Here is a 19,382-nt window from a genome sequence, read left to right on the forward strand (position 1 = left end):
TGGTTGTAATGCTCTGATCTTTCATACTTTTCATCACAAAATATTTTATTGGGATCTGTTTTGTTGTTTTCTCATTGTTTCAGTTATAATTTTAAATCATATTTCGGTTCTCTTCGCACAGTTTATTAGTTTGTCTCTGTATATGTGTTATGTTTTGGTTACACTTTGCAATGCTCTTGTAGTTTGTAACAAGATGTTAGGCAAAAAAAAAAGTCAGAATTTATTGTGTATATTGTTCTATCAGATGTTTTTTTGTAGAAATTGGTGTGGTCATTGTGTTTCTCAATGTTGAAAGTTAAAAGAAAAATAATAAGACTGAACAAAGTTTTATTTTCACAGTACTAGATGTCCCTCCAGTTGAATTATGCAATGTAGTAAGTGTTCATATTTTGAGTAAATGTGGTATATGGTACAGTAGTTACATATGCATCAAACCCTAGACTATACATTTATTTATTATAAGTCAAGTTTTTACGCTGTCATTTTGTTCAGTTTTTTAGAAAAAAATGTTTAAGATATTTTGCATCATTTACTTCTTTCTACTTAATTGACCATATGTCTAATACTGTGTCCCAAAAGAAGCATTGTGCCTGGTTATATAGGGACCACAGTGATATTGTATGTTGTGCTACCACATCAGTGCCATATTTAACTTGAAGACTTATCTGTTTATGTCATTAAGCAAGTCTTTGATAAAGTTCACTAATGGTATGTCTTTTAGGATTTGATTTGCTTGTAAAGGTGTTATATTAAGATATTGTGGGAAGGAAAGAAACCTTTATTGCACTGGATTTTCTTCTTGTATGTTTCCTGAAATATATATATATATATATTATTTATGGAGTCATGTCTCAAGTTGTGCTTGTTCTGGAATGTTTGTGGTTATTTATGTATTCCACTGTGTATATGTTTTATGTTGCTGATGTAAGTTCATATAACTTGGCTGATAGCTATATAAAGTAAACATTATATTAATACTAATTAGTGCCATATTTATACATTTAACTATATACCTTGCATTCATATGTTTAGTGTGAAATATTCATTTCATTATAAAATTTTTGTTTTAAGATATATTTATGGATTCTGAGAACTTAATAGTAAGTGAGAATATTTAAATTTACCAGTATATCTAAGAACGTTTTTACTATCTGACGTCTTGGCTTGAATATTATAGTATGTCATAACATAATATTCAAGGCAAGATGTCTGCTATTAAAAACCTTTCATATTATGCCTTCTTGCCAATCATGTTTCTCAAACAGCACATGTAACTATTATAACAGTTATTTTAACTAATCATTTTCAAAAATTAGATTATCATCTGTAGATTCAACCATAGCATTGGTTTTTAATGCATTCAGAAATATTTTGACATCTCCGTTGTTAATAAATCAGAGATCACAGATATAAATCTTATTAAAATTTTATATCAGAAGAAATGTACAGTTTCGTTGGTGTACTAGTTTACCCATTTGTATTTTTACTTAAATTCCAACATCCTGTGGTTTGTTCTTTAACTATATTGGTATTTGTCATGCATTATTTGTAATATTTTTCATTTGAATTCAAAAGTATATTAGTGAACTGATGTGGATAAGATAATTTTCTTCATTATAAAAATCACATTGAGTTTTTTTTTAGCAATATTACTGTAACCTTATTAATAAATATCATTTGACTGGATATTATGTATATTATTTAGACAAACCCTTTGGTTTTGCAGGATAGTTGGTTAATTGCAACTGATTTTTGTCTCCTAAATAGACAAACTGATGGGGATTAAAATAGTTATATTGTTGCATTCACCTGAATAGCACATAGATTCAGGATTTAACTTATTCCATATTAATGAATTGCAGTTGGAAGTTTTCTCCAGAATCTTACCATATTGGTCTCTCCACGAATTGAGAGGCATGCGATCAAGATTTCTGTGAGTCAGACAACTCATTTTTACATACATTAACATGCCAATAAATGTTTTCCACATAATCAGTGCTGTTTTTCTCTATTACAGTTCATTATATATATATTTTATATTCTTAATTAACTATCTTGTAAAAAGTCTCTATGTTGGGTACTTTAGTTATATGCAACTTACATGTACTTATGTGAGAGCCTTTGTTATCAGATGAAAACAACAAAGGGTTTAGAAATGTACTCAACAGCTAAAACTTCAAGATTTGAAAATAAAGAACAGTAAATTTAAAGGTTGGTCACTTAAAAATTTTAGACTTATCAGATAAACATACTGGTATCTTTGATAGAACTTTAACTTATTATTATTAATTTTTAATTGAGATTACTTTCTACAGTATACAGAATTTTTGAACTCATGATGTATGATGTAATCTTAAAGTAGTACCTGAAACTTCTAAGTCTGGATGCTTGTAATTGCTAATAAAAAAATAGCCTTAAACTAGTTTTGTCTCAGCCTCTTCATTTGTAGCTTGCTTGTTATTCATCATCTCTTCAGGGCCAACCATTACAGTTCCAAAAAAATAATAGTATTTTTAATGGGTTGTTAAGCTTATAAATTATGGAGCACAATTATTGTAAATAATAATTTAAAATGTGAAAAAAGCTAACACCTTTAGAATGTTTTCCATCTTGATTTTTAATTTTTTCACTAAAATGTAAATGTAATGTAAATTCAAAGATTTCCAAAGATTTTGTCACACAAAAAGCTTTTGGCTGCACTCTAGGCATGGTTAACCAAATTATCCAGACTTAGAAGTTTAGGTTTCAATTTCATTATACTTTTAATATTTTGTTTATAGTAGGCTGTAGAATGTCAGCCATTTACTCTTTTATATTTTGTTAAAAAAATTATGTATTCGTCATTAAAATTTGCTTCAGAGTGTGGCTAGAAACTTTATAAGTGTGACTTCGTTTGAAAACTTCTAATAATGCTGGGGTGTAACCCTCAGGAAAGTCCCTTAATTTTTAATTTTCATTGTGCAGTCCAAACTGAAAAACAAATTTTAGATGCCAACAAGTAGTATGGATAGGAAAACAGATGTTACTCAGTAAATACTTAATACTCATAGTTAAGAGTATCTCTAAATCGAAATGGATTTAATGTAAAAGGATATTAAAATTTCTAGAATTTCTAGCAGTTTTGAGCATTTGAATAACACTGTAAGCTGTACCAGATACACCCTTTTGTCAGTTTTGTGCAATGGCAAACTTGATTTTACTGGTTTGTTCATTAATGATGTTTAATGTCACTTGACCTGTTGAGGCTTATTATCTATATTTATTTACTTTTAACTGTTATGAACATTTCTTTTTTCTTAATCAGTATATTTTCTTTTTAATTTTTAAAAATATAACTTACTCACTTGAATGAATTACACAGCAGAAAGAAAATTGTTTCAAATAAGTGTAAAGAATACACATCTGTGAGATCATCAGAATTAATAGTCAAATTGTTCAAGACTGTAATAATATTCTGTTCAACATTTTGTTTCTTAAATAGGCTGTTGTTGAGTATAATTCTATTTATTTTTACAAATTCCTAAAAATATATGCAAAAAAGAAAGGACAAGTTTCTTGCACTACTTTTCACTTCTTGCATCATCAAATGCTTTGTTCCAAGCACCATATTTCAGATCCCTTAATATGTATACTTTATACCTACTGTTTATGCAATGAACACTATTACAAGCAACCAACTTGCTAGCCAAATAGCATCATGTCATTATATCCAAGGGTCATTATAAATGCCAAATGCACTATTTATTTAATGCTACCTTAAGGTATATATTCTTTTATTTGTCAGCAAAACTTCTTTATTCTGGGATTTATTTTATGTGTGAAAATTTTAATAAGAAAGACATTTCTTTTCAAACCATGGATTAATGTTGGGAATATCTACTTTTATTACTAGTTTTACTTTTACTCCTAATGAAAAAAAAAATTGTCCCAGTAGCTATATCCTTCTGTTCTTTGTGAGATGTTTTTCATTTCATAACTTGCATATCTTGTTCACAAGGTGATAGAACAAGACAGTACTTGAAATTCCTGCATTATCAAAAGAACCTTTTAGCCATGACTCATTTATCAGATGCAGTATTTGCCTATTAGGTCCTGTTTCCATTTTACATCAGCAACCACATTTCACTATATGGCAATGGAATAATGTAAATAAGAACTATACCCTTTACATTCTACTGTGACTTTGGTGACTTTGATATAACTTCAGATATCAGTTTTCCATTTATGATGGTACTGTATGACAGGCTTTAATAGTCTGATGTACACTTCATAGGTGCAAAATAAAATAATTATTTTATTGTTCTTATAGCCATAAAAACAACACAAGAGAAACTTACAAAAACATAGGTAGAAGGATAGTTAAAGAACCAATACATCGTGGTGAAAAAGAAGTGGATTTTGTAACACTTGGACACTTCTGGGAAAATATGTACTCTGTTTACTAACTTACATTAGTGGTTAATGTAGCTAATGTCACTTTAAATAAAGTCAGACTATGAGACATACTGTTTACTTCAGGAATTTAGAAAGATCCATTGATCTCAATGGTCTCCCTTGCTTAAGAAAAATAATGAAAACATGAATCACCCCCATTGAGCTGTCTGTATATTTGTATAAGATGTTTGTAGCAGTATTCTCCATTTCTGCTTTGGTAACTACAAAGGTAATGAGTGCATTGACATGACTATCTTGCATGGTAACACAATTTTTTATCTTCAGGAAGAACTAGTTGTGTGTGCCTTTCCTGAATATGGCTAGAGTACAATTTCTTTGTTTTAGCATACATGTACATAATTAAGGGATTTGAAAATGTTTTTAACATTTCGACCCAGGACAATGGAAATGCTGTCTATAAGTACGGTAGAGCTCAAACATTTGTACAGATGTGAGCAGTATATCTGCTTAACATCCTGTCAACAAGTCAGTGAGCCTAAATTTGTGAGATTGGTTGGGCTACAGAGAGGTGTCATGGTTTTTGGTATTCAAGTTAGAACCAAAAAATGTACTTCCATAAAAAGCTAAATCTTTTAAGTTAAAAAAAACCACATGCTACTGCCAGAAGAACTCACCTCTCAATATTGTTTGGCCATGAAGATGCAGAATTGAGGGGAGTTGGTTGGACTGTGTTCCTATTGCACAAAATAATAGAAATACTCATGTTCAGGCAAGTACCATACTTAGCCTCTTTACAGTGGCAAGCAAGTTTTGTTGAGACTTTCTTGACCATCTTTATTGACAGAACTCATGAACACTAAAATTTTTTTTGTGTGGAGTTTTACATTGGGGTATGGGTTTTATTCCTTTATGGCATGAGCACTAGTGTAAATTTGGTCACAGTGGTGGGAAATTCAAATTCAAGATATTGTAAGGAGTTAATATCTCTGTTTTTAGAGTTAAAAAATTTAGAGAGAATACTGGAAAGCTTTGCTTTGAAATCAACCCATTAAACATTTTTCTGTTACTCAAAAGCTGGATGTTAAAACACGTTATAAAATAAAAAAAATAGAATTTTAACATATACAATAAATAAATTTTATAAAAACATAATCTTAAACACATTTTACAAGAAAAATTAATGTTCAACATATGCTGCAATTATAGTTAACTAAAAAAAGTGAACTTAGCCTTACCCCACATGTTAAAAGTAATGTTCAATATATACTAGGCTTACAGTTGATTCAAGCATAGCCTTAAAGTATACTTTACAAAAAAATTAGTGTTCAACATATACAGTCAACTAAAAAACAATCATAAAAAATTAGCTTAAGTAAACTTGTTTCAACAAATATATATGCTATTTACAAAAAACCTAAAACATAATGTTAAATTAATTTCACAATTTATATTTGAATGACTATCTAATGAAAATTAACCTTCATCTACAAACAATCTGAAAAAGAAAAACAGCTATTCAAAACTATGGCTTTATGTAGTGAAAATATTATTCACATTTTCTTAATAAATGTTAAAAACTTCAAGTTAATCATACACATGCACCAAAATGAGCCAGATTTTTAATTTTTGATTTTTCTCAGTAATTATTAATGAAAATGTAAAATTTTATAATTTGTATTGTGATTATTATTGTGAGCATTGTTTTTCCTTCCCACAACTTGGTTTTCTGGTGTTTAGTTTGAGAGCTTATAATGCTAGACATCTGATTTAGATACTCATGATGAGCGTATCACAGATAGCCCATTGTGTATCTCTGTGCTGAAAAGCAACAAATAAACAAATCTTATAACTTGTGTATACAAAGCAACAGAAAAATTAATTCTGCAAAGAAAAACTTAATTTTCTACACCTTTAATTGTTAGAAGAGAATGAAATTTATTTTTTTCAACTTAGTAAAATTTGACGAAACCAAGACACTTAATTGGACAATTTTGTTTTGGAACATACTTCATACAAACTAACAGTGTACTGACATTTATTGGCAACATGTACTGGTCCTACAGCAAAGCAAGTCAGTGCTTATATACTAGCAGGTTACTTTAACATAGAGCTTAAATGCACTGATTCATTTATACTATTTATTATTAAGTGCATTATATTCTTAGAAGTCCAGAATAGAATCAAGATAGGAACTTTTGTTTTTCTGAGATATGTGGCATATGTGTGTTTATAATATAAACATGGTTACTAAACAGTGTACTTTATTATATTGTGTCACAGATTGATGTTATCATGCAGACTACTTTTGTGTTAGCTCATATGCGATAACAACAGAGATTTGTTTCATAATACTAACTTATCATCAACTTTCTTTTATGTATTTTGTAAACTTTACCATGCAGAAACTATATTTGACAATTATAATTGCAGATATTTTACTTATAGTTATATATAAATACTGTATTTAGAAAGATTTGCAAAGGTCATCCAGTAAAACTTCACTGTAAAATATTTTTAAGAGCATATACCTTATATTGTTTCTTGTAAAATGTTAATTAGCTAAACTTACACAAAACAACATGATGCATGTGTAATATTAATTGTAATGTAACTGTATCTTTAGAGATGAAGTTATACAGAACACAGAATTATTTTTGTGACTTTGTTAATAACTTATTAAGGTATTTAAATGACCCATAAATCATTCTAGCCTAATTAGTAAAACAATGCTCAAATACACAATTTAAGTTTTTTGTACTACCTAGATCTTATTTTAACATAACATTATTTTATCTCTCATTGCCATTAACAGAATTTTACATAAAACCAGTTACATAACAACATTTGTTTGGCTCATACTGTTACTCCCTTTTTTGTACTAATTTTATAATTTGTGTTTTCCTGTTTTCTTTCTAAAGTGGCCTAAAATTGGTCAGGTGGTTAGGAAGCTTGACTCGCAATCAGCGGGTCACAGGTTCAAATCCCACCAAACATGCTCGCCCTTTCAGCCATGGGGGCATTATAATGTGATGGTCAATCACAGTATTTGTTGGTAAAAGAGTAGCCCAAGAGTTTGCAGTGGGTGGTGAGGACTAGCTGCTTTCCTTCTAGTCTTTCACTGCTAACTTAGGGACAGCTAGTGCAGATAGACCTCATGTAGCTTTGTGTGAAATTCAAAACAAATCAAACCAATTTTTCTAAAACAACTTAAATTTCAATGTCTTTATTTGCTTGCAGTTATGTGCAAAATGTTCATTTCATTTTTTATGTTTTTGTTTTTTATTCTAATTGTTTTTTAACCAACTGCATGAAACTTTAACTATTATTATTTCTCTATTTCACATTTTCACAATGTGTATGTTTTCCCTACTTTTCTTCACAATGGCACCACAATTGTGTCATCCCACAGGCACACCCGGTTGTTCCAGAACTTGTATCTAAAATGTTGGGCAACCGTGTGGGAGTGAGCCCAATTGTCACTGTAGAACCAAGAAGAAGAAAATTTCACAAGCCCATCACTCTGACTATCCCAGTACCACAGACAGCAACTAAGGGCATGATCAATCAATATAGTGGAAATGCCCCAACTTTGAGACTATTATGCAGTATATCAGGTAGTAGTAAATCAGGTTTGTTATTTTTGTCTTTATGGGCTTTCTCTTCTGTCTTTTGCATTGTTTGACATTTTCTTTAATTTCTAATTATAAGGTGCAGTGGACAATCATAAATATGTTAGATATTAGTATGATAAGGATTTGTTAATCTCAATCAATCCATTGATACCTAAGTATATTTATCCAAAGTTAAGACCTTATTCTAATGCAAATTATTTTAAAAGGCAATTTTGTCCATCAAAGTTTCACAAAAACATGCAAACTTTAATATCTTGACACAGATGAAAGTGGAACACGAACTACAAAGCACTTCATGCACATGGCACTTGGTAGCAAAACTGCATGCATACATCTTTTTTTTTTCTATTATGTCACTGCTGTGCACCTTATCTTCGGTGTGTTTTTGAAAAGTAATTATTATTTGTGAATTTTCAGAAGTCAGTGTATTTATTCATTCTGATATTTATCACTCAAATATATCTTTAAAACTTTAGTATATCTCATATATTTTGAACATATTAAATCAATTTGTCTCACTTGTTATAGCCTCACATGATTTTATTTAACTACTATCTAGAATGTTAAGATTATTTGTAACCTCCTGAGATACAGATAGGGTTCATGTAACTTACTGAAATCAGTTACAAGTGTAGTTTGAAAATGCTGCTACTCAAATAATGCAGAATTGTGATAAGCATGTTGAACAGTGAAATCAAAATAAGATAAAAATGTGGTTGTTTTCTTACATGTATATATATATCTTAATAAACTACAATCTTTTGTGAGAAAGCATGTACAGATTATCTTAATAATTTCTGAAGTCTAGTTTTTGTATGTATTATTTTTACTTCTGACTTACAATAAGTATTTCAGTTCTTAGTTTTTGGACATTTTGGCTCATTTATAAGTATATATATATATATGTTACCTACAGCCATACATTTCACATGCTGTATTAGTGTTTTATATTAGTTTCACATATTTCCATCCTAATTTTCAAGAATGTAGTCATTTGTGGTTTTGTTTTTAAGACAATTTGCATTCAATTTAACTGTAATATGTTGATTTTTCTTTTCATAATTTTTATCTTATTTCTTCCATATCAATTTCATTGGAAGTTAAAAAATGCCTAATTCTATCATATACATAAACATTTTTGAAGTTTTTTTTGTCATAAGATCTTATCAAAGTTGTTAGTCTTGAAGTAGTACAAAAGCCAAATATTTGATATCTTGTTAACAAAAACATTGTCTTTTTTTGTTACTACACTTATGCCATGTGAATGTCTTTTTCTTATGTCCTACTATTGTTTCCTTGTTTCTACTCCCTTATTCTTCCATGTACATAATTTCTCTCTTTTATTTGTTCTAAGCCATAAAAACCTAGAGAAATGAATGAATTTAAATATGGAATACTTTCTTTGCACTACGATATTTTTAAAAAGTAATGTTTTTACACCAACCTTTTTATTTTAAACTGTAATGTTTTTATAGTTATATTTTTATTTACGATACTTATGCCTTTGGTATGCTTATACCATATGTTCTTTGCTGGTTTTAATAGGAATTAAACACTTAAAAGTCATAGAATGAATGAAGAGACCTAAAAAGTTTACATTAATATGAGAGATAACTGCTTTTTATTAAAAAATTATTATCACTTTAGAATTCAAAGTGTTAAGCTTATTTGGATGTATTAATGCACTTTTGCATTCTTTAGAAAACTACTGAAAAAACAAATGGATAATGTTTTAATGGATTATTGAAATTTTTTTTATTTTGGGAGTTATAATAAGGTTTAAATCATAATTAATGCAATTTATAAAATCAGTTAGCTAATTTTCTACAATCTTCACATTTAAAATTTAAACTCTGGTCTGCATGAGGAAAGTAAATTAAGTCTCTTCACTCATTCAAAATCCAGGTGACCCTCAAATACATGCAAAGAGTTTCATTTGTATTTACTGATTTGATTTGAGTTTTGTTCATTAAGACTTTATAATTGAATTTAACAGAAATGAAGATTTTGTTTTATGTGTTTAATTTTTCCTTTATACCCTCAATGATTTAATTTTTTCTTTATTTAATATAAAATGTTAACTTATTGTATAAGAATTGGAATAACTTGCGCAAGTAAAATGTTAAAAATATAGTGTGCAGCTAGAGCATGCCTGAAAATTTTTTAATTGTACTGAATAAAGTATCAAAGTACATGGTCAATGAATGCTATACAGGTCATTATTCACATCTCTTTCTAAACGAAAGAAATAGATGATCGGCATAATAATATGTTAAAATTTCACCTACTTTCTTTATATCAACTGTAAGATCATCCAGATTGTTTCTTTGTTTGTATGACTCCTTGATTGGTAATGCTTCAGGAATGGTGATTTTTATATATGGTTTTTAAGTTTATATAAAATTTTACTTTTTTCTGCTATGCTAGTGCAAACAAATTGAGCTTGATGTCATATTAAGAGAGTAAACAAATTAGCTTTGATTAGAAAACCAAAACTCTAATATGAGCTCCTATTACAAGCTAAATTACCTTTCATTGCCAAAGTAACAACAGCTGTATCATGAATTATTTATAAATGAAATATTTTAAGATGGCTATTTAGACTTGTGTTAAGCCAGCTTAATATTCAGTTTCAACAAAGCTGCCTTCTGTATGCATGTACATGTGCCCCTCAGTAGCACAGCGGTATGTCTGCGGACTTACAATGCTAGAATCCGGGTTTCGATACCCGTGGTGGGCAGAGCACAGATAGCCCATTGTGTAGCTTTGTGCTTAATTTCAAAGAAACAAACAAACAAGCATGTACATGTACATAAATATCTTTTGATTCATAAGGTATGTTATCAAAAAACCTTTCATAGTTAGCTGACTGCTGCTAAATTTGAAACAGTTTTTTTAGACTACAAAGCTGTGACATTGTCTTTGAAAAATAAACTGATTATTTCTAAACCATATCATATAATCTGCATTCACTGCTAAGTTATGTAGTATTCTCATATGCACTGATTTTCCTTTAAAAGTAATTGGTTATGAGCCACAGAATGGCAAGAGGTCTTGACAAAAAATGTATAACAAAATGATTCAGAATCCTGTGATCTTTACTTAGTTTGAAGCAAAGAAAGAAACTGGACACAATGTGAGATACAGTGACATAATCTTTATTTAATCTAAAAACAAAGTTAAACAAGTGTATTTTGTGGCACCTTTACTTAAGAATGTGAAATAATCTGTTAAGATCTCTCAATAGTCCACTCATAATCTGTAACAGACTGAGTATATACATTATATACATAAAATAATATTGCCATTCTTCTTGTGATGTAGCCACAACCCACATAACTGTTGGTCATTTCCATTGTCAAAAAAAAAGAAGGTTGTATTTTTGAGGCATCACCTGGCCTGCCAGTAGAAAAGATCATTTTTCACATACCATTCACTTCTTAATAGAAACCTATGCCATTAAATAGTGCATGTGACACCTTAGTTCAGTAACCCAGTTCAGTTGGTAACTAGGGCAAAAGGAACTTAGCAATTTCTGTGACCATAATTTGACATTAAAACAACACTCCATATTAAATAAAGGAATATAAAACATGTAGTATGCTTTCCCCCATTTATCTTCAAGACACCCTGGCTGTCCCTAACATTAAAACATAAAGATCAATTAAACACATCTTGTGTATCTGTCAAGAAATTGGTGTATCTTACTGTTGCTGTAGCAAAGCATTTACTCATAATGATAGTCCCGTAAAACCAGGAATAAAACATTACAAAACCATGATACTTAAAGTCAAACTAAACACAATATAAAATAAGTGTGAAATATCCTTTTACACAGAATCAAACCTAAATCTAAATAAAAAGAGGTTACAAATAGCAATTAAAATAATTAAAATACAAAAATGAAATACATTCTTTGAGCAATAATTTTTTTTTTTCATAAAACAATAAAACACATTGTCAAATTACCATTCACAAAATGCAAACTTGAAATCCTTGTATATTAAATCAGGAAAAAGAAACATATTAAAGTCAAAATGTAGAAAATAACCACTCTGTCAGAAAACTTTTAAAAACATAAAATAGAATAAACCCTTTGACATTAAATAAACAAGAAATAAACACATTAAAATAGAACTTTTGAACTTTAAACACAAAAAGTACAAAATGAAGATTCTTTCCAAAATTGTCAACTCTTCAAGTTATAACATAAAACAACCATTTACCTAGCTGACCAGTCATGACCTTTGTTATGTATGATCAAATCCCTGATTCTTTTGACAATTTTGTCTTTGACTGAATTTGCCAGTAGTTTGGCACATATTTATTTTGTTACATATTTACCCACATTTTCTCACATGCAAAGTTACATCTTTTCCAAGAAATTACCCCAGGACTCCAGCAACCACGAGGTAAAACTCAGAGTTAACAATATCTTGTAGAAAGCCAGCATAAAGGTTGAGGGCTCAGACAAGTAAGTTTTTTTGAATATTTACTGATAGCCTCTCCCTGTGATCTTGGAACTGAAACACTGAGCCAGAGGTGTCAACAGTCAAGACAAGTCTTTAATCCCTCTAGGAAACACCATTTATAGAAAAATCAGCGAAGTTGAGTCTGCTGTATAGTTGATTTTGAGATAAAGCAACTTTTCATTTTTTTTATTTTTATTACTATTGAATAATTTTCTCATGGATACTTATTTGTTTGATCATCATCAATGATTAACAGTGAAGGAAATATCGTTTTGTATCATTTCGTATATTTTGAATGTAACATATATACTTCAAGAGTAGGTTTGAGTGTTGTGATGGCTTGGCCACAATCTCTTAACTTGGTCAAGTGACATTGCTATAGGTTTACATGTATATTACCTGTAGACATTATATCCCTTGCACCTGTGGAAGTCCTGCTTCATCAGGCTTCATCTGGTCTTATGCTATGCTCTCCACTTTCCACAGTTCACCAACTTAATCTAGTTCACACCAAAATGGTTGTTGTTTGAATAATTGATGATATAAATAGCATCTCAACCACTACTATGTCTGTCATGTCACATCAAGCCTGATATGCTCTAGTATTGAGCAAAAGGCCTTATTGACATTGGATGTAGCAGATATAGTGTGGTTGAGATATTATTACATTCTTCTTCCACTCATAGGTCTGGCATGGCCTGGTGGTTATGGCACTCAACTCACAATCTGTGGGTCATGAATCCTGTCACCAAACATGCTCACTTTTGCAGCTATGAGAGCATTATAATGTGATGATCAATTCCACTTTTTGCTGGTAAAAGAGCAGCTCAAAAGTTGGCAGTGGTGGTGCTGAGTAGCTGCCTTCTCTTTAGTTTATTACTTCAAAATTAGGGATAGTAAGCACAGATATCCTTCGAGTTGCTTTATATGGAATTCAAAAGCAAACAGATTTTCACTCATAAGCTCTTATAATTGTTACGACAACAGCTAAGGCTGCCACATTCCTTTCATTACTGTCTGGTTGCTATACAAACAGAATCCAGCTCCAGTAGGAAAGAAATTAGTGCAAGACTGTAGACACTGATTCCCACACAATAACCAAAACATGCTAGCCACTGTACAAGTTCTAACCTTTATTATATGACCATGGGAATCCATTAACACCAACATCTCATTACCTATCAGACTTATTTTAGATACAAGTTTAATACAGGTTGAAGGTGACTGTGAAGCAGTACTGCATGGGTGTTACAATTTACCATTGGCTTTACACTCACTGTCTGCATTTCCATGTATTTCAACTACACCTTGTACAGAAACAGCATTGAGAAAATATTCATTAAAATTATGTGCTTACCAAAATACGTCAATCTTCATGATTGAAAATATTCAGTTATAATCAAACAAAACATTGGATGCACCAAGTTTACATGTGCAGTTTGACAAAAGCTACAGTTTGCAGAGTTCACTTTCTACAGATAATTTCACCTACCTATAAATATTTTGATTTGGTCCATTCAAAATGTCTTTCACTACTGCAATCGAAAGAACTTGGTCAAACTGTGTTTTCTCCAAAGCTTAGTGTGAGCTTTCCCATCACTCATATCTCTTCATTGTAAATCCACTACTTGTTGAATATTTCATTGTCAAAGCTGAAATATGCACTTACCATTGTTAGTGAAAATAGCAGGTGCACTCTATCTTCAGATAATAATCTACAGGCCAGTACTCACAGTTTAAGCCATATTTCAGAGTCTTCACATCCATATCAAATCCTTTATTTTCATTCGTATCTTGCTTGACAGTTGCATTCTCAGGTACTTCATTCATTCATGTTCTTTACAACACTCATGACTAATGTCCATACATGTGTACAACACCACACTTATCTTTTGATACATATATATTGTCATATTCATATATCTTAATATTACAAATCATTGTAGATACTAGTAGCTGTAGACAGACTGTTTCTGGCTCTCACACAGTTATCATGATAACCTCTATGATTTACTCCTGCTAGTTATGTCTCAATAGTCATATGCTACCATAATGTGTTGCTATCTATAAGCTATTAAACTCAATATATTTTCTTAGCATCATAAAATAAGCAATCAACTTCAAAATTCAGCTGACCTAACTTTCAAGAACAAATTCTTTTTGGCCAAGATTAATATTCATGTTGTCACTGCAGTATATATCAATATACACTCAGACTAGCCTAGGGTAAGCTAACCTGTAAATATCTCTTGGTGAAATTCTGTGCAATAGCTCAGAAAGTGAGGATTGTAATGTCCATTTGGTCTAGTTAATCTTGTAATCAGCAAACTATCTTAATTTTGTAATAATGAAATGACAATCACACAATGTAGTGCATAAATTTGATAGTAAAACTACTTGATATATCAGAAAGCAAAGAATGCCACTTCCTTAATTTGTTAGTGACAGTCCTGTCTGTTGGTCTGGAGTTAATCCCAGCCATAGCAATAAGGAAATCGATGTCTTGGCCATCCACCAGAACTAACTTATGCCTCTTCTCCGAGTACCTCCTCATCTGGCTTAGCATGTACAGCTAGGTAAGTACTTTCAGCAATTTCCTCATTTCAAGCCAGATTATTTACAGTAGGTGTCTGTGACTTGTTGGCAATAAATTTGAAATAATAAATGGACAGTACACAATCCACTTGTTTTAACATAATATATTCAAAACAAATCAAACGTATGTACAAAAATTCATTACACTATTTGTTATCACAGTTGTATCCAGCACTTTAAATAATTGTCTCTTTTTATCAAAGGCCACACAGGTGGGTTCAATTATCGAACTGGTGTATTCAAGTGTTTTACACTCACATAAAAGAAACCTATCATTTTATAGGTATTTGAAGAACTTGTAGCATTCCGCTACAATTTAATTCTTCGTATTGTTAGCCGACACAGAACACCCTTTGACAAGACAAATTATTCTCTTCTACTCTGTTATCACAATACAATCAGTGATAAATTCATTTATGTTAACCCCATGGGTTACCATAGTTGTATCCAGAACTTTAAATGATTCTCTTTTATATCAAAAGTCCACACAGGCTGGTTCAGTTGCTTGAGAACCCAAATGACAAGACAAATTATTCTCCTCTACACCGTTGATACAGTACAAGGCTGTGACACTCAGTTTAAAGTCACCTGTTATGGCTAATTCACACACAGTCTAACTTCACTTTTACTTTCACTTTCATTAACTTACTTACTTGCACTAACTTGGTCACTTATATGTTTTGCCTGACTGAGGCCTAGAACTTTCTACAAACTACGAGACATTATGATGTAACAATATTTACTTAAAGCAACGAGAAAAATTCAGAGTAACATGACATCAGTTCACAACAATTGAACTATTATTCGTAAATAGTTACATAAGCAAACTTGCCGTAACTGTCACTTCTAACAATACTAAATTTAACACTTGCACATTATATCTATCTAAATCATAACTTTCATATTAAATTTAAATAAAACAGTTATGTATATCTAACACTGCATTACCATTTGAGTCAAGATGATATGACACAGTACCTACATCATTCTCTGACTTATCTGTCTCAATCTTTGATTTCTCATCTGTGCCAGTGTGGAAGTGGTTCATTAGTAATATACAGCATTAGGTTGTTGGTATGTTCCATGTGTTGATGAATACTATGCAACTGCTCCAACTCATACATCAGTTATGCTCATATGTGTTCGGGAAACATTTCTCCCTGTGGATGTGGTGTATGGTCCACCCCTTCAGCTGATGTGCCACCAGGGGTGGATAAAAGCAGGGGCTATTGGGACTGAAGCCCTGAACCCAAACTCAAAAATGGCCCATTATGAGACTTAGTTTTTTTTACCTTAGTCTTTAGTCACAATCATATTAGGCCTGGTAGAAATACTTACCCCTCAGCACATCTGATCCTTAATCTGCTACTGTGTGGCACAGTGTTTGCAAGAATATATGGTTTAGTTAAAGTCTGCATTGGCTGATGCACATGAATTTATGTGGCAACAGCTAAGAAAGGCTACTGTATGGCACAAGAAATGTTGTGATACAACATATAAGGAATGAACATTTGAGCAAGATGACTGGGTATGAATTTGGTGTGTGCCAGTATCACAGAAACAACTTGACCCCATTTTGTGTTCTGATAAATTACCCCTTTGGCAAACAGCCAATCTATCTACTTTCTGTAGCACAATATGCCATCATTACATATGGCAAGTTTTACCAAGTCATTTTAACTAGGATTAACAAACTTTGCAAGCTTCCACTTATCAGTTTGTATTACCCATTCTACTGAACCATCAGACTGTGAGTGATAATGCAAATCATGCATCCTCACCCCACCCAGCACATTTTTTACATAACTCAGAGATTAGCAGATATTGAAATTAGCTTCATGATCCATGTGAATTTCTTCAGATGTGCCAAATTGGACCATTCAATGTTCTACCAGCATATCAGCAACAAACTGTGCTGAAGTATTGGCTAATGAATAAGACTTGGTCCACTTAGTGAAGTAATAATTAATGACCACTATATGTCAGTTTCCTCATTCACTCTCTGGGAACAGACTAGGAATATCAAAGGATATTCTCTGTAAAAAAGAAACAGAAATTCTCTAGTGGAGTTTACCTTGTTTAGGCCAACTTTTCCTCAGGGCAGCACCCATTGTACAATGTTTATATAACCATGTTACATTTAAACCTGAATGTTACCAGTAATACTGCCATTGTACATCAGTAAAAGTGCATGTAACACTGCAGTGGCCTCCAGTCTTTCCATTATGCAAAGTCCTGAAAACTAATAGCTGCAAAACAGGTTGCATGAGAACCACAGTGTAGTGATTGTAAACAGTGGTGCTCATACAAATGCCATAGGTGACATGCATTCATGCTATATTCCTCAATCTGTACTAGTAACACTTCATCTTTCTGCACAGCAAGGAGTATTTACATTAACCTTGGGTCCTTAGGTTGCACTTTCCTGAGCTCTTGAAATGTTTATCATGGTACGCAACCACTAGGTGAATCTCCTACCAAATGCCTTAATGTCACTATAGAAGAAATGACTTTAAGCCTTACAAGGTGTGTAGGATTGAGACATTCAACAAAAAGACTAGGTCCCACTGTGGAGTGAAACAATCTGTCATTGTATCTGCAGTATTGTGATTTAATGTACAGTTATAACTTCCAGATATTTAAAGTTCATAAAACAGTTCAATGACACATGGTCCACCTGAAGGGTGAACTTTAGACCTTATAGATAGTATTGATAATGTTTGCATAAGACCACACTACCAGCTGTTCTTTCTTTGTCTTGCAGTATTGGTGGCAGGAGCCATGAATGTATGACTAGTGTATGCTATCACATTTTGCATCATCCTGTAACTACAATAACACTGCACCAATTCCAATATCACCAGTATCAGTATCTAACAAGAAGTTGCAGTCCTGTTGTAGATACACCAGCACTGGAGCTTCCATTAACGAATGTTTTAGTGACAGGATTGCATGGTCACTCTCATTGGCTCATCTAAAATGTGCTTCAGGTTTAGTGAGAGCAGATAATGGTTTGGAGAACTTGGCCACATAATATTGTTCATATGACACAAAATAAAAGAAACTGCAGACTTCTAATTTGGTTACAGGTTGAGACCAGTCTCATATCATTGAAGGGTCAGTAGAGACTCCATCTCTTCCCATAATATGAATGTAAAACCTCAACTGCATGTGCGTAAACATGCATGTTCCCTGGTTTCAACTTCAAGTCTGACTTTCTTATTTGATTAACAACATGACCTCATTGACATTGCAGCCATTCTATGTAAGCTTCTTCAGACTCTTGAAAGTAGCAGCCATGTTAAACAAACAGAATGACTTCACATGAAACTTGTACAAACTATCATGAGCATTAAAAGCAGTCTTAAGTCTGCTCTCATAATTCAATTTGACTTGCCAAGTGTTAGAATGGCTGGTCTAAAGTGTTGAACCATTGGGCCCTTTTCAATGCATTAAAACATGTATCTGTACACAGGATTGGAAATGTATTGGCACAAGCTGCTAGATTCACTCATTTTATGTCAACACACAACCATGATGTACCCTCCTTCTTCCTGACAGTCACTACTGGAAATGACCACACATTCTGTGAAAACTGTATGATTCTCTCCTTTAACATTCATTGTAATTTGACACTTGCTACATCCCTAGTGCTTCAAGGAAGACTGTGTAGTGGTTGTTTAATTGTATATATATGTCATCTATATGTATGTAATGGTTCATTATATTTGTTCTTCTCTATTGGACATCTGGTGTCCCACAGCTACATCAAGGTATTCAACCAACAGGTCACAGAGCATCTGCTGCTGTGTTGAACCAAGACTGCTTGCACAATCCTTAACCAGCAGCCTCATGTTTTTCAGCAACTATGTATTTTTTCTCTTGAATTTAGCTTGATGGGACTAACACTAGTGATACCACTAGTATTGGTTACTTTCACTTCACCTACCACACAAATGACCTTTCCAGCACGAAGCTGAATAGCCAACTGCCCATAATTGCAGCAAAACACTGGGACTTCATCCCTCCTTAGAGAGATCACTGTTTGAGCTAATCCTGCCAATTTTTGGGACAGGAAACAGTCAATTTCATCCATGGGCTCTATCACTGCATTATGTAACACTATTACATTAGATTTCATCTATAGTAAACAATTAAACACCACTTGTATATAAAGAGGTACTGCGAGCTCCTCTGCAACATGCATGCTTTGAGTTCACTGTTCTTGGGCTTGGTCTAGCCAACATTAAATGACTTTCCCATGGAAATGCAGTTCACCTGTTGTACT

The 19,382-nt window shown here is 32.0% G+C and overlaps 1 protein-coding gene across 10 annotated transcripts in view; it reads left to right on the plus strand.

Moving 5' to 3' along the window:
• Positions 1–19,382, plus strand: part of LOC106456833 (ankyrin-2-like) — a 171,222-nt gene that overhangs the window by 83,124 nt on the left and 68,716 nt on the right. For 7 of the 10 annotated variants that reach the window (XM_022383585.1, XM_022393917.1, XM_022382520.1 and 4 more), the window contains exon 25: positions 7,805–8,024. In XM_022383585.1, the coding sequence (XP_022239293.1) occupies positions 7,805–8,024 (220 nt within the window). The remainder of the gene's footprint in view (positions 1–7,804; positions 8,025–19,382) is intronic. The other 3 variants (XM_022388807.1, XM_022381523.1, XM_022383586.1) reach the window with 1 other exon arrangement.

This window comes from Limulus polyphemus, unplaced genomic scaffold (assembly GCF_000517525.1).
Source record: "Limulus polyphemus unplaced genomic scaffold, Limulus_polyphemus-2.1.2 Scaffold0, whole genome shotgun sequence".
In the NCBI taxonomy this organism is placed as follows: Eukaryota; Metazoa; Arthropoda; class Merostomata; order Xiphosura; family Limulidae; genus Limulus; species Limulus polyphemus.